The 20,308-nt window shown below is 45.1% G+C and overlaps 1 protein-coding gene across 1 annotated transcript; it reads right to left on the bottom strand.

The window, feature by feature from the left end:
* Positions 1-8,720: 8,720 nt before the first annotated feature.
* LOC100350816 (uncharacterized) lies at positions 8,721-18,080 on the bottom strand. The gene is made up of 2 exons (XM_089321660.1): positions 9,829-18,080; positions 8,721-9,289 (listed from the first exon to the last, which is right to left on the bottom strand). The coding sequence occupies exon 1, from the start codon at positions 17,919-17,921 to the stop codon at positions 16,041-16,043; it is 1,881 nt and encodes a 626-aa protein (XP_089177786.1). The 5' UTR covers positions 17,922-18,080; the 3' UTR covers positions 8,721-9,289; positions 9,829-16,040.
* Positions 18,081-20,308: the final 2,228 nt, after the last annotated feature.

Raw genomic sequence — 20,308 nt, 5'->3', positions numbered from 1 at the left:
GAGAGAGAGAGAGAGAGAGAGAGAGGAGAGAGAGAGAAGCTGAATTTGAAACAGATTGACAGATTGATTGACAAACCCTGTGGGTCCCAAAGGCCTGCAGTTTCTTTATTGAGAAATGGGCAGAGGTGAGTTTTCAGGGGAACCATGGACAAGACTAAAGTGGAATAGTGGGCCTGGAGGCCTGAGTTACAGAAAAGTCCAGGGAGACGATGCAAGAGAATCCCAGCGGGAGAGGGAGGTGGGAGGGAGGAGTTGGGCAGAGGGAGGGAGAGAAAGGGGGAGGGAGATTGAGGGAAACATCATGGGAACAAAGATGTGTGGGGTGCAGAAGAGAAGAAATCCCAGAGTCAAAGGGAGAGAGACTGATGGAGAGAGTGATTTGTGCAGAGGAAGTAGGAGAGACTGAGGAGCAAAAGGCGAGAAGCAGCATTCACAGGCTGGGCTTTGGGTCAGCCCAGCTCCAGCTGTTGCGGCCATTTGAGAGGGAACCAGAGGATGGAAGACCTCTCTCACTCTCTCTCTGTAACTCTGCTTTTCAAATAAAATAAATCTTAAAAAACCATTAAGATAATAACTTTATGATATGTGTACCTTACCAAAATAATTTTAAATGAATTCTTCTTTTCACTCCATTATGGCTCATTTCTTTCAGCTTCATGGAAGTTGTTCCTGTGGATTGCAGCAGAAATCCACATGAATAAGGCTGAGGTCTTCTCATTGATGTCAGTCATGGTGAAGGGTAGATCCATGTGCTCAGCCTTTGCAGCATGGCCACTTGGAAGTGAGCCATAGTCCTTTCGATGGAGATAATTTAAATGAATCACACATTGACTAAAATTATGTAGTGCCTGGTGTAGATTGGAGGTTAAAATACAGTTTGTGTGCATGTTGCAATCCTTATGGTCTGTGCTGGATGTGACTTTTTTCTGACATTAGTGAATTAGTGGATATTAACTCTAAAACAAATTTTTCACAGGTTTTTAATACTTGTTAGCAAAATTCCACGAAGATATGAAATTTTTTTTGCTGGATATAGTCAACCACCTATTTGCAATTAGGCACAAGGATGGCTAATATGCCAGTACTGATTTCAAGTTTTGCTAAAGATCCAGTCTCTCATATTGGTAGCCTTGAGCAATAATTATCTAATGTATCCATGATTCCATCTAAAGTAATAGAAACATTTCTTTACCCATTTCAATAATACATGGGCTCTCTAGCTCCTGTACCTTGGGCTCATGCAGGATTGGGGATCTTCTCCATCTTAAAACAGGAATCATGTGGTGGACATCAGGTCCAGCAGTTAAGTCACTGGTTAGGACACTCATTAAACTGCCTGGGTTTGGGGCCAGTGCCATGGTGTGGTAGGCTAAGCCTCTGCCTGTGGCACCCACATCCTATAAGAGTGCCAATTGTGTCTTGGCTGCTCCTCTTCCCATCAACCTCTCTGCTAATGGCCCGAGAAAGCAGTGGAAGATGGTCCAAGTGCCTGGGGCCCTGCAACTATAGGGGAGACACAGAAGAAGCTCCTGGCTGCTGGCTTTGGATCAGCCCAGCTCCAACCATTATGGCCATTTAAGGAGTGAATCAATGGATGGGAGACCTTTCTCTCTGTCCCTCTCTTTTGAGTGTAACTCTGCCTCAAATAAATACAAATATTTTAAAAAATAAAAAACTGCATTGCTGCATTCCGAGTAGCAGCCCATGAGTCCAGCTTCCTGCTAATCCGGACCCAGGGAGGCTGTGGTGATGGCTCAGGTGCTTGGGTTCCTGCCACCCACATAAGAGACCTGGATAGAACTTCCAGCTCCCAGTTTCAGCCCTTGGCTGGAGGCAGGCTTTGGGGAGCAATGCAGCAGAGGGCAGCTCTTGTTCTGTCTTAGTGGGTGTGTGTCTGTCCATTGAGTATGTCTTTCTGTCTGTCAGATAAAATTTGGAAAACAGTAGGAATCAGTTTTCATTTTAAAAATTGCCACAGAGATAGAAAATGTTGTGAAATGCAGTAGCTGAACTACCCAATTTAAATTTCCTCAACTAGAAAAGACAACTTGGCAAACTTAAAATTAAATCTTTGCACAAACCTGTACATACCATCATTCCTGCCACCACCAAAATGAAGGTTCGTGCTCTTCCTCTGGATTGAATCATGCTGTATTCTGGATTTAATCATTCTTTATTTCTACCCCAAGCCTTGATTTCTAATAAACCTGGTAAATCTTGGCTTCATATGGGTGACAGGAGTGAATGTAGAATGGGGGGGCATACAATTAACTCTTGGAGCTGCTAAGCACTGATGCTCTCTCTTGTTTCCCTCTCACCCTGTGTCTCAAAAATATAAACAAATCTTATTTAAAAGAATGAAAAGTGCACCCCAGGCAGGAGGGAAAACAAGTTTTCAAAGAGGGCTTGTGTGGGGCACTGTCTTCTAACATGGCTTGGAATTCAGCCAGCATGCATCAACAGGAAGTGCTGCACACAGCTGAAGTCACCTGGCCTGTTTGGGGGACACTAGGGTGGTTGAGGCAGCTGAGGGCTGCCTTTGGGTGACAGCTGGTGGTGATAGCGCCACTTCATCAGGGGAGGGGGTGGGACAACTCCTGGGCAGCGGACTCCATGGCGCCCCCTGCTGGGGATGCGTCCCTTGCTTTCAGATCTGCAGGGGGTGGGTTCAACCCCAGAGGCTCAGTGAGGAGCCTGGATCCTGAGTGGCCTGGCAAGGCCTGTCGACTTCCCGGAGGGCACGGCTCCGGTTCCTGAGGGGATTCATTATTGTTTCAGTGGCGTCTAATTTTCCGGTTTTGCGTTGATCTTGAAAACATATGTTGTGTAACTGCAGGGGTTAACTGAAATATTGTTTTTTGAAGCAATTCAAGATTTTAGCTGATTTCCCTTATACATACTGGAGTATAATTTGGCAACCACTTGGACTTTTCACAAAACACCCTTTGAAACGCCTTTCTCCCCAACACTGGTCTGATAGAAGATGCGTGTTGTGGAAGCTGCTTTGACTTGCTTGTGCCTGACACTATAATCTCAGGAGCACTGAGCAACCCCAGTGGCGAGCCCCCATCCAGGAGGAGCAGGGCTGTGCATTTGCATCTGGTTCCCTCCCTGTGGATGTCTCCAGCCTGGCTTCCCTTAGAGAAAGGATACATTCTTGCTGCGTGTTCATGTTTGCAGGGTGGAGTGTAGCTTTCTCTTTACAAAGCCCTTGCTCTGGGCAGGAGCTGCTGGGGGTGGATTGGAGGAGTGCCCCTCTCTTTCCCCTCCAGCCTAGTGAAGAAGAAATCAACAGGAAGAGAGAAGCCAGTTGAGGAGTTTGATTGAAACTGTTTAACTTTTGCTCTGCCTGTGGAATGCACATTCTCATGTGTGAAAACTTAACCCAGATGGTAGACTACTGAATTATAGGATGACAATTTTCAATTTTAGACTCCACTTTTAAACATTCCTCTAGAAAGAAAATATGTCCTTAAAATACAGTTGTCATTGGCCGGCACTGTGGCTCACTAGGCTAATCCTCCGCCTGCAGCACCAGCAACCTGGGTTCTAGTCCCGGTCGGGGCGCCGGATTCTGTCCCGGTTGCTCCTCTTGCAGTCCAGCTGTCTGCTGTGGCCCGGGAGTTCAGTAGAGGATGGCCCAGGTCCTTGGGCCCTGCACCCTCATGGGAGACTAGGAGGAAGCACCTGGCTCCTGGCTTTGGATCGGCACATTTACCAGCTGTAGGGGCCATTTGGTGGGTGAACCTATGGAAAAAGGAAGGCCTTTCTCTCTGTCTCTCTCTTTGTCTCTGTCTCTGTCTCTGTCTCTCTCTCTCACTAACTCTGCCTGTCAAAAAAAAAATATGGTTGTCATAGTTTAGGTCACATAACGTGCACCTCACCTCCAGGAGAGACCAGACAAGGCTGGTGAGGAGACTGGTGAATACAACAGCAGCAATGGAACCTGCAGAGCTAGGAACACACATGGGCCTGTGCAAATGTACATGCACGTGCACACACAGGCTCACACTTGTCCCCAGTGGGATATTACAGCTCAGGCCCCCAGGACAGGGAGAGTAGTGAGGAGCTTGGCCACAGAAGTACCCAGTACCCAGGAGGCTCCACAAATCCTGCAAGGCATTCACTGTCTCTGCAGGTGCCAGAGGTAACCATGCCTGGCAGAGGAGCTGGAAGGAGCCTAATGGTGCTGACAGTGAAGGTGTCCCCAGACATGGATGTCCCTCATCTGGGAGCCCTAGGGATTGTGGATGCTCCTGACTCCCACATGCTTACAGACACCGTCAGCCTCTGTGTGGTCAGCACCAGTGTCAGGGGCTGGTGGTGAAGTCACAGCGACTCAATCCTTAACCTCTTGCCTGTGTCCAGGACAGAGTCCCTGTCCCTCATGCAGAGAGTCTGGTCCCTGCTGGCTCAAGGTCCCAGAAAGGTGGCAGGCAGCCTGCCTGACCCCTCCCCTAGTCTCTGGACTCTGAGGCACAACAGCAACTACAGAGGCAAGGAGAAGCCAGGAGGAGGGCAAGAAGCACAGCCTGAATCTTCAGTGCTAGGGTAAGCCTGCCATGTGGCAGGAGGTTGTGGCCACTGGGAGTCCCCAGTTCTGGTCATTGCAAGGGTGGACAAAGTATGGGGACCTCAGGTAGTTGTATGCCAATTGTGAGGTCACCCATTGCACTCATATTAATCCAAAATGCAAATGTTCAAAAGTCAAAATATAATTGTAGAGGAGGAAAAGGAGGATGGAGGGTGGCAGGGACCTGGGACCTTGTCCAGCAGGTGACAGAGGGCACCGGGACATCTGAGCCCATGACACACCTCCCACACATCTGCCCTTTTCTCTTGATCCAAGGATGACCACAGGCCCCACTGCTAGGGGATTCTGATTCCTCAGGGGGTTGGGAACCCTGACCCTGACACCTGCTGATCTAGGAGGGTGCCATTGTGACTGCGCTCCATGATGTCATCATTGCCAAGCACTGCTCCTTCCATATTCTACAGCAGTTAGAGGCCACTCCTGTGTCAAGTGACTGGCTGAGCTGGACTTTGTTTTCTAGGCAAGAAGGAAGTTCAGGAGATGTGGATGGATTCAGGTCCAGGTGAGTGGGACTTGCTCTCTTCATGTCATGATGCTTTGGGGACAGGTGGTCCCAGCTGTGTGGGCCTGGCCTACTGCAAAGGGCCATGCTGCCTGAGCCTCTCCCCCCCTCTCCCTAGCACGTTTTCCAGCTACAAAACATAAAAAACTTGATTCTCTCTCTGAATACTAACAATCGAGATGTAGAACCTGAAATTAACTATACCACTTTCAACTAATCTGAGAAAATGAAATGCTTATGTATAGTACTAACAAAATATGTATAATGTTGTACACTGATTTAAAAAGGCAAAGTACATCTAAAGAACTGGTAACCATACTGTGCCTATGGTTTACAGGATAAACATACTAAAGGTGCTGGTTTCACCAAATTAGTTAATAACTCTAATGCAATTCCTTCATTATCCCAGGAAGATTTTTGTAGGTCTTGGTGAACTTATTCTAAAATTCATATGGATAGTTAAGACAGTCTTGGGAGAGTGGGAAGAACAAAGTGGAAAGATTCACTGCAGTCAGTGTCAAGTCTCACTATGTAGATGCAGTAATCAAGAGTTTGTGACACTGGGAAAAGGACAGACATAGACAACAGAACAGAGAACCCAAATAGACCACACAAATATGCCCAATTGAATTTTTTTTACTCAGTACCACAGGGAATTCAAAAAAGAAAGGATAACTTATTCAAAAAGTGGAGTTTCCCTGCCTCTGTTACACATCAGAGTGCCTGTGTTTGATGCCCAGCTCTGCTCCTGACTCCAGCTTCCTGCCAATGCAGACCCTGGGAGGCAATGCCAAGGGCCCAAGTAATTGGGTTCCTGCCACCCACATGGGAGGCCTGGAATGAGTCCTTGGCTCACTGCTCTAGCCTGGCCCTGCTCCATCTGTTGCGAGAATTTCAGGAATCTATCAGTGGATGGAACATATCTCTGTCTCTCACTCCTTTGCTGTCACTCTGCCTTTCAAATAAATATATAGATCTTTAAAATATCTTTTAAAAGAAAATACAGGACTCAAAAATGAATTTTCTCAACAGTTGACCAATGCATAATTTGTGAGTTTATTTAACATTCTATGTAATATTTAGATGCATTTGCATTTCTGATCAACTCAGATCAATTCACATGTCAGATGAATGGAAAAAAAAAACTTTTAAAAAATATATTGCACTCCATGGAACATTTGGGATATGATTACACTAAGGGGTCATTCAATGACTATCTAGCATGCAAATGGAACTGGGCATTTGGGTGTTATTGTTTCAGGTACTTCTGTTTTTTTCTTGGCTAAATCTGGCAGCCTTATCAGGCTAAAATTGGATGTAGGGCTTTCTCTATACCAATTTCACCTATGGCAAGTGTCAGACTGTCCTTTTTCCCTCTCTGTAAAGTGGGAGTGATGACTTTTATTTTGCAAGGCTGCAAGCTTCCCAAATCACACAGCTCCACTAGCTGTTGTTGGTGGTGAATGCTTAGCAATCAACATGCATGTCTGGGGATGATGGTTGGATCACTGAATCTTTTTTTAAAAAAAGATTATTTATTTAAAATGGAGGGAGAGGGAGAAAGAGGGATTGGGGGAGGGAAAGAGGGATGAAGAGAGAGAGAGAGAGAGAGAGAGAGAGAGAGAGAGAGAGAGAGAGAATGAGAATCTTCCTTTTGTTGGTTCACTCCTCAAATGGCTGAAACAGGGTTGAACTAGGCCTGGAGCCAGGAACTCCACTAGGGTCTCCCATGTGGGTGGTAGGGAGCCAAGCACTCAGGCCATACCTCACTGCTCTCCCAGATACACACCAGCTGGATCAGACACAGAGCATCAAAACTTGAGCCAGTGCTCTGACATGGGATGCTGGCATCACAGGTAGTGCTTTAACCTGCTGCTTCACAACAGAAGCCCCTAATTAAACACATCTTGCTTGTTACTGTATTCCTGGGTTAAAGCAAGTGCCTACTAGCAATATTATGGGAAAATTTATTTTTTACTTAAATTTTGCATGTAGACATTTATTTGAACAGCAGAGAGCCAGCAAGGTTTCATCTGATGGTTCACTCTCCAAATACCCACCACGGCTAGGGCTCGGCTAAGCCAAAGCCAGGAGCCAAGATCTCTGTTCAGGGCGCCAATCACTTGAGCCATCACTGTTGGTCCCCAGGCTGTGTACTGGCAGGAATCTGGAGTCAAGAGCCAATTGCAGTACTTTACTCAAGCACTCCAGAGTGGGACATGGGCTTCTTAAGCTCCAATTAAACATCTGCCCCATAGGTAAACCTAAATGGCCTGTGGAGTTGGCAGGGCCAGTGTGATCACACCATGTGTGACATGACAAGTGACAGAAGTGGAGGAGGCAGCTCCAACATCCTGTCTTTGCCTTCACTTTAACCACCCAGCTGGCTTTTCCAGGCTCAACTGGGTGCTCATTTCCTCCACTAACTGAGCTGGGACGTTTCCCAGATGCCTCCAGGCTGGTTTTAGAAGAGATGACAATGTAAGCATAGGTGCAAGTGCCTGTATCTGTGGTTACTGTTTGCTGAAATTCTAGGAATGAACTTTTGCCAACACCTGCTCAGTGTCAGGGTTTAGGCTTTTTATTATGTTACTCATTTATTATTATTATTATTGTAAGAAAGAGAGACATAGATATCTTCCAACTGCTGGCTCAATCTCCAATGCCTGTAAGAGCCAGGCCATGGCAGACAACACCCCGGAGCCTGGAACTCCATCTGTGTCTCCCAGGTTGTTGAGCATCATCTACTACTTGCCGGGGTGTGCACTAGCAGGAACCTAGGGTTGGATGCAGCACCAGGATTCAAACCGAGGACTCCAATATGGGACATGCATGTCCCAAGCAGTGTCTTAACCGCTAAGCCAAATGCCCACCCCCAAGTGTGTCTCTTACACCACTCTAATGAGAATCAGAGAAGGGAGGTGCAAAGGAAAAAGCCTGCGTTTAGAGTGAGATGGGCGCAGGTTCTCAATTTTGCTTCACTGGTAGCAGCATCTTACCAATGTCAACTCACTTCACCACTGAGCCTCAATATCCCCATTAAATTAGACAGAAAACCTATTGGAGGGCACCTTGTTCATAGAGTTTGTTCCTGCTTGTATGGTTTACATGTTTCAGGTGCCACACAGAACATTCTAGCTTCATTCATGGCCTGAATTGTATAGACAGGCTCTTAGATAGCCACTGTTGATCCCCACCTCCCGGTACAATCTGTCTTTTTTAAAAAAAATATTTGTTGTTCTTTATATGAAAGGCAGAGTCTTTCTCTCTCTCTTTCTCTCCCTCATTCTCTCTCTCTCTCTCTCTAACACACACACACACAAACACACAAACACATTTTCCATTCACTGGTTCACTCCCCACACAGACAAAATTGCTGATGCTGGGCCAAGATGAAGCTAAGATCCCAGAATTCCATCTGTCTTTCCCACATGGTAGGGGCCCAAGCTCTTTGGCCATCACCTGCTACCTTCCCAGAGTGTGCTTCAATAGGGAACTGCATAGGAAGTGGAGTAGCCAGGACTTGAACTGGCCCTCTGATATGGGATCCTTCTGTTGCAAATAGAACCTTAACCCTGAAGTGGGGTCTTCTACTGAGAGAAGCATTTGAAACACAGAAACATGTACAGTACACAGAATGATAACATTTATTTAAGGGATGATAAAGTAAGGAAACGTGAGCGTGGGTGGGGAGAGGGCCAGAAGGAGAAAACGGATGGGAGAGGAGTAGAGAGAGCACCTCAGCATCCGTCTCCCAAGAGCAGGACACACTTCTTCCAGTGCTGGCTGCTTTTGAGGTAGAAGTGTGGTGGCTATTCACATGGCATGTGCCCCCCCGAAGGAAACATGCCCAGTAAGGGGCAGTTTATTGGACAAGTAGGATAGAATTACATGGGGTGAGGGCTTGCGACTTGGGACTTCCAGCTCTGTGGCCCTAAGCTAGCTACCTGCCTTATCCCACCTCATCCCCCCGCAGTGATTTCCGACCCTTAATCTTAAGGGGGTGCTGAAGGATGATGATCCGTCTTCTGTAGCTACTTCCTGCTGGCCAGGGGCGTTGTCCCTACCTATCCAGGGTTTGGAAACCTCTTCTTATCTAATTGATCCATCTCATGAGCTGGAAAATTTTCATCTGTCACGGCCAATCGCTGTTGTCCCGCATGGTCATCATCATTTTGAGAAGCTGTCAAATTCTGAAACAGAAAAGTTTGTCAATCAGGATGAGCATAATTGGAAAAAAGGTAAATTTCAAGTTGAATCCCCTTCAAGATAGGAGGAGTATATTCCACTGTTTCCCAAAACATGGGCATTGATAGATTGTCTTTGCCCAGATTGTAAAACCATCTAGCATAGCCATAAAGACTACTAGTATCCTTTTCAGTGAATATACAACTGTTAGAGCAGATGCCGCAGTTCCATTAATCACTGCATATGCTCCTAATTTTGCCAGTATGCATTTTATGGCCAGCTAGTTGTCCATGACTGTCTTAGAGCACCCACGGACTCAAGCAATTGCTGTAAAATCTGGCCTGAAGTGTAGGCTCTAGTTTGGCCCACACAATGAACAGATTTTTAAATGGTTCTCTATGGCCTAGCAGGATCTCCTACTATCATACTACAAGAACTATGGAGTTTTCCTCACAACAGCAGCCTCCTGAGAGAATAAGATAGGTAAAACATGTGGGCTATTAAGTGTAGCAGGTTCAATATGAAAAAAGCAGATTTTACTCACCCTTTTGCCCTTTGAAGATGTATTTGAGGTCTTCAATGCATTCACAAGAGTGAGCAGACTTGTTCTCTGTGTGCACCTGTGAAGACTAAAGAGGTAGAACTGAGATCCTTGACAAAGGTACCCAGCTTGGGATGCCCTGAATTTGACTTCAGTAGGAGTGCTGGGTAGCACCTGGTAGGACCCCTTTCATTAGGCTGCTACTGATCAGAGTTAGAGTCTTTGGTGCAAGTGTCTCTTAAGCCTTGGTCTCCTGGGGACACGCTGTCATGACTTTTTGGACCTGGCACTGTGAGAATTTTATTACCACAGTCCATTAGCCTCTTGTATAGGAAAAAGATTAATAATAAACTTTTATCTGATCCTGTATCCCTGAGTCAAAGAGAGTGTCAGAGGTGAAGAAGACCTTTTTATATAGCATTTTAGTCAGGCAGCCTTAGGTGCCACTTTGATCCTGAGGGCAATAGGTAAGAATTTAAGCCATGTTTCTGAGGTCTCTTGGCAAAGCTTAGCCAAGATTATCTTAAGAATATGACTAGCTTTTTGAGTTTATATGATGACTAAGGTCTCCAAGGGGCATGGAGATAAGAAAAACCTAAATCAGTCACTACATGCTGAGGTATTGTCTTTATGACAGTATGCAGCCTTTACCCTCCAAACACCCAAGGAACTCCTGGCATTAAACCACCTCTTCCAAAACAGTGAGAGTCATATATTAATAATCTTCCATTCAGCACATGGCCTTATGACTGAATGGCCACCTCCACTGGCATCCTTCATGTAGCCTGGTTGAGGAGAACATTCTATGACAGGGCTCGTGTAGTGAGGATATTTAGTGACCAAAAAGCTCAGGTAGTAAAGCTATTTCTAGAACCTTCTCTGCAGCAGCGACTTTTGCTGCCTTATCTGCTAGCACATTTCCCTGAATAGCATGGCTATCTGTCTTCTTGTGTCCCCTGCAGTGAATGACAACCACTTTCTAAAGACTCCAGTGCTCCTGAAGGAGAGCCAACATCTCTTCTCCTTATGTAATGGGAGAGTTCTTTGCAGTCAGGAGGGCTCTTCCTTTCCAAATTGCTCCATGTGCATGGAACTCAAGGAAAACAAACTGGAGCCCGTACATTTTAACTCATTAGCTCTTCCTCATTACAAGGCTCTAGTTAAAGCAGTAAGTTTGGCCTTTTTCAATCAAGTGCTAGATGGCAATGTCTGAGATTCTATCACTTGAGTAAGACCCACCATGGCATAACCTGCCTTTTTAACTCCTTACTTCATGCAACTACTGCTGTCAGTAAACCGCTTTGTATCTTGATTTTCTAGAGGTTTTTAAAAACTGTACCCTTAGGAGTGAGTCCACAGGGATGAATGAGGAATCATATATAGCTGAAGTTTCTGTAGAACCTGAGAAGCCAAAAGTGATAATGGCTCTCCACAAGCCCTGTTATGCTTATACATGTGATTCAGATCCCTTGTACTAGTTGTATTGGATACATTACAATGTTTTATACCCCAATTTGAGGTTCTCAGTTTTAAGCAGCCTGCCTCCAGGGCCCCTGTGGGTTGATCTTTATCTAAGGGCATCTTCATTACTCAATGCCCCTATTAAATTGTTTGAATGAACATGCCTTACATAATCTGGCCATGTGAAGAGTGCTGCTACTTTCTCAATGGTGCCAACCCACTTGGCAGCAAACACATGTATAGTGGGGCATTTTCCCAGCATCCAACATGAACTTATGGGATGTCATCTCTGCAAGAAACCCATCTCTAGTGGGGCACTGTTCCTCATGCCAAGAGGAAAAGCTCCTGGGTTGTAAAAATAACACAGCTTATGCCTGAAGACCAGCTGCTGGAGTTTGTAAGCCCTGAAGCTTCTGTGCCCTGGACATTCTCTGGGGCATTCTCTAGAGCTTGTGACCTCAGGTAGCATTGAAACCCATACCTGGCTGTGTATTCCAGGGTGGCAGAAACCAGCATAAAGCTAAGATAAATTGTAGGGCTGCTGACTAGGTACATGGCTTGTCCTAGCTATGGGGTCCACCATGGTCAAGTGGGGTCCATTTCCATCTTCCACTGAAAAGCTGAAGCCACACTTGAGGCTTCCATGGTTGGCAAAATCCCTCCCTCGGTGCCTGATGAGGAACTCCTGCCATGTTAGGAAGTACCGCCTGCTGACAGGGGGTGTGGCACATATACACTGCACACCTGTTTTGAGGACCACGCCAGTCAGATGAAGAGAAGTTTGCTAGCACAAGGTGAGTTGTTTGGCCCATCTGCCCATCTTAATAAGGAAAGCACCATGATTCAAAATCTTAAGACCAAACTTTTCAGCCAGGTGTATTGCATCCAGTAGAAACTAAATGCAAGTTCCAGGTTTTTCAGCAGCGAGAATGAATCTAAAATTTTAAAAACATACTACACACTAGAAACAAAGAATTTGGGCACAAGGCCACAAACTGGCCCACTCTCTTCCCATTTCTCTGTCCAGATCCTCCTTACTAAGACATCTCATAGCCGCCTTTCATCCCCTAATGCTATAACTTAGGAACAAGGTGCCCACAACTGCATCTTAACAGATCTGCCTGAGATGAAGAGCAGTGAGACTGAGGGAGACACTTTTGAATTTTCACAAGGAGGTAAAAGCTTAGTACAGCTGAGGCAGGGACAAATTAAATTCCACTTACCACTGTTGCATTTTCAGTTCCCTGTTGGGCTTTCTCAGACACCTGGCTGGCTCACCCATAAGAAGTGGAGAAAGTGGGGCTGAATGTGTATTCCAGGTCTGTACCTTCTATTTAGAGAGGCATTCTAAGTACAGGCACATATACACTGCCCAGAATGATGACGTTTATTAAAAGGAGAAAGAACACACATGCATGAGCATAGGTGGGGAGTGGCCAGCAGCATAAACAGCTGGGGGAGGGGAACGGGAAAGGCAGCACCTCCTTCTGTCCTGGTCTCCAGCTGAAGAGCTTGCTTTTCCCAGTGTTGCTGGTGTATGAGGTCAGAAGGTAAGTGGCTACTCACTTGGCCCCTCACCCTCAGATCACAGGGAAAGGAGATGTGTCCCAGGAAGGGTTGTTTGGTGGACAAGTAGGCTAGAACTGCAGGGGGCAAGGGCTCAGTGACTTCCAGCTCCATGGTCTGAACCTGGCTACATGCTTTGTCCCATCACTTTTTCAACCCCCCACCCTTGAGTTTGTAGGACCTGGGATGTGCCCTTAACAAACATAAAACAGAAAGCTATGGGATGCAGTTCACCAAATAATTAAACATTGTGGCAGGCAAATGGGCCGAGCAACTAAAACACTACTTGGGAGGTCTGCATCCACATCCAAGTGCCTGGACTCTAGACTAAGTTAAGGTCCCCAGTCCATCTTTCTGCTCATGTGCACCCTGGAAGGCAGCAGGTCAAGGCTCAAATACTTGAGTTCTTTTCACTCCCTTGAGGGACCAGGATGGAGATCCAAGTTCTGGGCTTCAGCCTGGTCCAGCCACGGCTGTTGTGAGCATTTGGGGAGTGCAGCAGAAGATGGAAGATACCTCTCTCTCTCTCTCTCTCTCAGTCTCCCTTTCACTCTCTGCTTTTGCCTCTGTACATTTGCCTTTCAAATTAATATTTTTTAAAATTAAAAATAAATATAAGGTATTTCCTTATAACAAAAAAAAAAAGATTTATTGATTTGAAAGGCAAAGCCTGTGGCAGGGAGTGGGAGGAGAGTGACAGAGACAGGGACAAGAGAGAGACTCCTCCATCTACTGCTTCACCTCCCGAATGACCAGAACAGACAAGCTGGGCCAGGCCAGAGGTAGGAACTTCTGAGTTTCCCATGTAGGTGACAGGGGCCCAAGTACTTGAGACAACCTTCATGCCTTTCCCAGATGTATTAGCGGGGAGCTGGATTGGAAGTAGAGCAGCTGGAACATGAACTGACTCCAATATGGAGTGTGGGTGTTCCAAGTGGTGGCTTAACCTGCTACACCACAAAAGAGAACTGCCACCCAAATTTTTAAACATGGAATTATCAAGTAGTCCATCTAGGTATGTATACATCTAGGTGTATATATATCTAGGCATATGACTCCAAGAATTGGAAACAGGGGTGGGTGTTGTGGTGTAGCCAATTAAACTGCCACTTGGGAGGTCCACATCCCATATTGGAGTGTCTGGTTCCAGTCTTGGCTAATAGGCTTTCAATTCAGCTTCCTGCTAACACTCATGGGAAGGCAACAGATTATGGCTCCAGTCCTTGGCATCTATCAACTATGTGGGAGACCTAGATGGAGTGCAGGGCTCCTGGCTTTATCCTGGCCTGCCTTCACTGTAGTGGCCATTTGGGGAGTGAGGCAGAGATCTCTTTCAGTCACTGTGTCTTTCAAATATGTAAGCACATATATAATAAAAGAATTGAAGACAGGGGCTCAAGGAGTAATTTGTACCCATGTTCACAGTAGCATTATTCACATTACCCCAATATGCAAACAACCCATGGGACCATCCAAAGAAAATGAGTGTGGAAAAACAATGTGGTCCAACTGAAGCACAGAGTATTATTCAGCCTTTCAAAGGCAGGATATTCTGACACTTGCTACTGCAAGCATGAATCCTGAGGACTGGATACTACAAGCCAGCCACAGAAAGACAAACACCAAGGGCAGGCAGTTAAGATGCCTGCGTACCCTGTCAGAGTTACTGGGTTTCACTCTCAGCTCTGGCTCCTGACTCCAACTTTCTGCTGTTGCAGACAGGGAAGTAGCAGCTGATGGCTCATGTGATTGGCTTCATTCCATGCACTTGAGAGGCCTGAATTGATTTCCCACTCCTGGCTTCAGCCTAGTCCAGTACTCACCATTACAGGCCTGCAAGGAGTGAACCAGCTGATGGGAGCTCTGCCTGTCTCTCTGCCTCTCAAAGAGCAAATACAATGAAATTTTAAAGAGAGAGCAAATACTGCATAATACGTGAGATAGAGTTGTCCCATTCATTGAGACAGGAGTAGACCTGGGGGTGCCAGAGGCTGGGGAGGGGGATGGGGAGTGTTTCACGTGGAGGAGAGGAGTGGTGGTGATGTGCACACAACCCTGTGAATGCTCTTCATGCCACTACTGTATACTTTAAAAGGGTTAAAATAGTAACATTTGTGTTTTGTTTTATTAGAATGATTTAAAAGGTAAAAGAATCCCCACCCAATATCTATCAATGCAGACCAAAATTACTCAATTTGACTATAGCTGCCAATACTAGCCTGGACTTGACAGTGACCCCAGACATCATATACCTAAGTGGGCCACTGGGGCCAGCAGCTGCTAATCATCCCCCAAGCAGCCAGTGGCCCCTGTACACATCCCAAAACAGGATGGGAGACTATTTGAGTATAACCTGAGAGTCCAGTACATTCATGCTAGAAGGCAGGCTTATCTTCCACATGTACCTGGGGATGGATGCATCCAAGCAGGGTTTCCCTGAGCAAGCACATGGCTGGATTTGTCATCCCAGAAACTCCAGACCTCACTGTGTCACAAGGACTTTTCAGAGCCAGCCTCCTCCCAAACTTTTTTAGTAGTAACCAGGGCTCAGAATGTGGGAGTTACTTGCCCAGTGAAGGCAAGGTTTGTACAGCTCTTGGAAGTCCCAGGGCCTGGTCTCTTTGTTCCTTTTTTCTACTTTTTATAGAATCAGGGAGATGTTTATGCATACAGTTCTTGGTAAGTCCTGCTGAATGCACACAGTGTGACTCTGTCCTCAGAATCCAGATAGAGAAAGGTCCCTGAGGCTGACACTGTGCCCCAGTATGTTATGCCTCTTCTAAAGGAGCTTCTATAGTAAGTCCTTACACGTGGATACATTCACTACAGCGTTTCAATATCAGGTGTCTGTTTTTCTGGTGGCTAGCATATGGTTATGGAGGCTAACCAATAAAAATGTTATTCTGCTGACTACTTGAACCATGTGACAACCGAGAAATGCACTGACCTGACCACTGAAATGAGGTTATGCTCACCTGATCAGCTGCTAAGCACGTGAGACACAGGACCTTGTGATGTGGTCTGGTCTCACACCTGATCCTAGCTCCTCCTATGAGACCCATTGACTTCACTCCCTGCCTGTTATTTCTTACTGCCTCCCCACAATCCCTCCTGCCAGCCAGGGATCATAACTTCCTCTTGGGCATTTCCAGTGAATGAAGCTACGGGGCCACCTTTCTCCACTGAATTCAGAGGTCTTCCTCTGGGTCTGGCAGGATACAACACACCTGCAGAAGACAGTTCACCATCCTCCTGCAGACCCCCCAGCGGCCCTTGCTCTTGGCAGCTTTAGCAGGCGAGGTCCCTGCCTCCTCGTCCTGTTGATTTTCTGGGAGGCTCTCGTTCTCTGCCACTCCCTGGGAACAGCTCCTGTCTGCCAAGTGGTCCTCACTGCTGCTGGAGCTGAGAGTGGATATGGAGGACACGGGGCTGTTGTACCAGAGGACTGGCCAGGGAATGTAGGTCTTCCTCCTTATCCCAGGTTGGGGACCATCTGTCTTCTCAGCCTCACTGCTGGTGACGCTGATGGTGGCTATGGAGGACAAGGAGCTGTTGTAGATGAGGACTGGCCCAGGAGTGTAGGTCCTCCTCCTTATGACAGGGTGGGGACTATCTGACCTGCAGGCCTCACTGCTGCTGGTGTTGAGAGTGGACACAGAGGACACGGGGCTGTTGTTTCTGAGGACTGGGCATGGAGTGTGGATCATCATCATGCCAGGTGGTGAACCGTCCATCCTGCGGGCTCCGTGGCAGGCATTTAGCCCTGACGACTGGTCACCTTCAGGCAGCACTGGGGACATGGCGCTGGCTTGGAGACTGGTTGTCAGGGAGGCTGCTTTATGGCTCAGCTGAAAGCCCAGATCCACCAGGTAGTTTTGGGCCTCAGCATCCTCCAGAGATGCTAGAAGCTCCACTTCAGTGAGCTCAGGTCTTGCTGCTCCACGGAAGCCCTCCTGGGATTTCCCCCAGCTCAGAGCAGGGGACAAGCAGCCATCCTCCTCCTCACGGCCCAGCTGGAAGAGAAGGCCTGAGAGGTGTTTTGGACCTTCAGTAACATGCGAAGGACCTGGGAGCCCCATGTAAATTTCACTTCCTCCTCCTCTGAGGTCAGCCTTTAGCTGGGCCCACAGGGGGCCATCCTGTTCTCTGAGGCCCTCCTGAGAGCTCAGGCTCTCCACACTGTCACTGAGGTCCTCGTCCTCGGTTGAACTCAGAGACTGTTCAGCTGTGTCCTCACTGAGTTTGGGCCCTTTCTGCTCCATGCTGAGCCACTTGTGGCCCATAGCATCTGCCACTGTGGGCCTCTCAGCAGGGTCGTAGGTCATCAGCCAGTCCAGCAGCTGCTCCAGTTCCCCGCTTATAGAGGAGGGGACTAGGTAAGAGCCAGCCAGGATGGCTTCCTTCAGGCAGGCAAAGCTCTCCCCTTCAAAGGGCAGCCACCCTTTCACCATGGTGTATAGGAGCACGCCCAGGCTCCACACGTCCGCCTTGTACCCATCGAATTCCTTACCTAAGAATTCTTCTGGGGCACAGTATTGAAGGCTGCCACACAATGAACTGAGTTGTTGGCCTTCATTCAGCTTTTGGCTTAAGCCAAAGTCAATTAGTTTAATGCACATGTTTCTGTCCACAAGGAGATTTTCTAATTTTATATCTCTGTGGACAATGTGCTGCTTATGGCAGTATTCCACAGCTTCTAGGGTCTGACTGAAGTACCAACATGCCTCTTGTTCCTGCAGGTGACCGCGCACTGCCACTAACTTTCCAAGGTCCCCCACGCTAATATATTCCATGAACAGGTAGGCCTTTTCTGCAGTGTAGTCTACCTGCATTAGCTTGACAATGTGAGGGTGATGCAGAGAATTCATAATCTCTGCTTCTACCCTTGCCTGTGGGAACTCGGAGGAATCCCCATGCCCTCTGGCAATGATCTTCACAGCCAACATGTTCCCACTCTCCATATGGCGGGCCAGCTTCACCTTGCCAAAGCTGCCCTTGCCAAGGGTTCTGAGGACCTCATATCCCCGGAACACCTCCTCCTCTGTGTGGGAGGATCTGTCACCACTCATTGTGGGGGTATCTTTGTGTCTAGTGTACTGGGAGTAACACTAGCTAGTCTCCTACAGCACCTACGGTGACCTGGCAATCCAATGAGAAAGAAACAAATGAATAAGTCAATATGTTAATACTACTAACAGGTAACACTACATTTACTATACTACAGACTAATTCTATTCACTATACTCATATTACTAATATAAAAAGAAAAAGAGAAAAAGAAAAGATATTTAAATTAAATACACAGAGATACAAAGAGATAAAAAATTGAGTTGGGGGAGGAAAACTAACATAAAAATTAAAAAATAAAGCTCTTAAAGAACAAATAGACAAAAAAACTGTATATGAACTTCACTGTACTAATCAATAAGACCAATTCTAATTCACTATGTGATATTATGAACACAACAAAAGAAATGAGATTTTTAAATAAAGTACACACAGATAAAAAAGCAAAAATTTGAGGGGGAGAAAAGAGGAAAAATCAAAAAGAAAAAAAGAACAAAATAAACAGGACTGAAAAGACAAAACAACAGTATATGAACTACACTAATTATTAAGATTAATTCTATTCACTATGCTAATATTTTGAAGAAACACTATATATGAATTACACGATACTAATCAGTGAATCAAACAAAATAATCAAGCGACAAAACAAAAACATGGAAAACCATAACAGAAAGTAAAGCACCAATTCTTATAACTAAACTTATAATACTAATCCTCCTATGTAAATAAAGTGATTATAGATGAGAAATAATTAAAAAGGTGAGATACACAAGAATTAATTAGAAAATGAAAACAGAAAATAATTGAAGAAATGATAAGAGAAATCAAAAAGAAATGATATTTTAAATAAAATACACACAGATAAAAAGCAAAAATTTGTGGGGGAGAAAAGAGGAAAAACAAAAAACTAACAAAATAAACAGCACTAAAAAGAACAGATAAAAAAACAGGATATGAACTACACTAATTATTAAGATTAATTCTATTCACTATGCTAATATTTTGAACAAACACTATATGTGAATTACACTATACTAATCAGTGAGTCAAACACAATAATCAAAAGTGACATAACAAAAACAAATGAATGAAATAAACATGATAATAATAATAAATAAAATGAAAGAAACAAATGAATAAGTCAACTAAGAGGTAACACTACATTTACTGTACTACAGATTAATTCTATTCACTGTACTCATATTACTAATATAACAAGAAAAAGAAAAGATATTTAAATTAAATACACAGAGATAAAAAGAAAAAAATTGAGTTGGAGAAAACTAACAATAAAAAATAAAAAAATAAAGCTCTTAAAGAACAAGTAGACAAAAAACTGTATATGAACTTCACTGTACTAATCAATAAGACCAATTCTAATTCACTATGTGATATTATGAACACAACAAGAGAAATGAAAAAAGAAATGAGATTTTTAAATAAAATACACACAGATAAAAAGCAAAAATTTGTGGGGAAGAAAAGAAGGAAAACAAAACAAAAAAAGAACAAAAGAAACAGCACTAAAAAGAACAGACAAAACTGAAGAGCCAAAGTGACTCTATTTTGAAACAATAAAAAGCAACCTCCGTTTCCCATAGCAGACCCGAGTCCTTGTACAAGCAGCCATTCAGGCATTACGGAGATATCAAAGCTTACCAAGGACAGCTTGCTCAGCAGACCAAGGGCAGCTCAGTAGAGACTACCAAATGAGGTAACTTCCTGAGCTCAAGCCAAATAGAAACCCCCCCTACCCTGCCCAATCATAAAAGGCCCCGCACCTTAAGCCCTTGTTGATGTATCTCCCCTTTAAAAGTGTCCCCCAAAAAAGACCTGGGCCTTTTCTCCTTCCTCCGCTGCGCCGGTTGGTTGGATGAGGTCCCTGTTGCGGCTTTTACCTTTTTAATAAAAACCTTGCTTTTGGATTTTAGTGTGATGGGTTGCTGATAACTTCTTGGGCATATCAAATAATATCTTGGGCATATCTGGGCATAACAAAAACAACAGTATATGAAGTACACTAATTATTAAGATTAATTCTATTCACTATGCTAATATTTTGAACAAACACTATATATGAATTACACTATACAAATCAGTGATTCAAACAAAATAATCAAAAGTGACAAAACAGAAACATGGAAAACTGTCACAGAAAGTAAAACACCAACTCTTATAACTAAACTTACAATACTAATCCTCCTATGTAAAGAAAGTGATTACAGATGAGAAAAAGAAGGTGAGATACACAAGAATTAAAGAATTAGAAAATGAAAACAGAAAATAAATAGAAGAAATGACAAGAGAAATCAAAAGAGAAATGACGAGATAGTTAAATAAAATAAAAATGCACAGATAAGAAGTAAAAGATTGTGGGGGAAGGGAG

This window comes from Oryctolagus cuniculus, chromosome 19 (genome assembly GCF_051225735.1).
Source record: "Oryctolagus cuniculus isolate XC-2025 breed Fujian yellow rabbit chromosome 19, ASM5122573v1, whole genome shotgun sequence".
Lineage (NCBI taxonomy): Eukaryota > Metazoa > Chordata > Mammalia > Lagomorpha > Leporidae > Oryctolagus > Oryctolagus cuniculus.
Note: the sequence above shows the minus strand (reverse complement) of the source record. Positions and strands in the feature narration are given on the sequence as shown.

Excerpts from the sequence above, each read along its gene's own strand:
- LOC100350816 (XM_089321660.1), bottom strand. The coding sequence starts at position 17,921 with ATGAGTGGTGACAGATCCTCCCACACAGAGGAGGAGGTGTTCCGGGGA.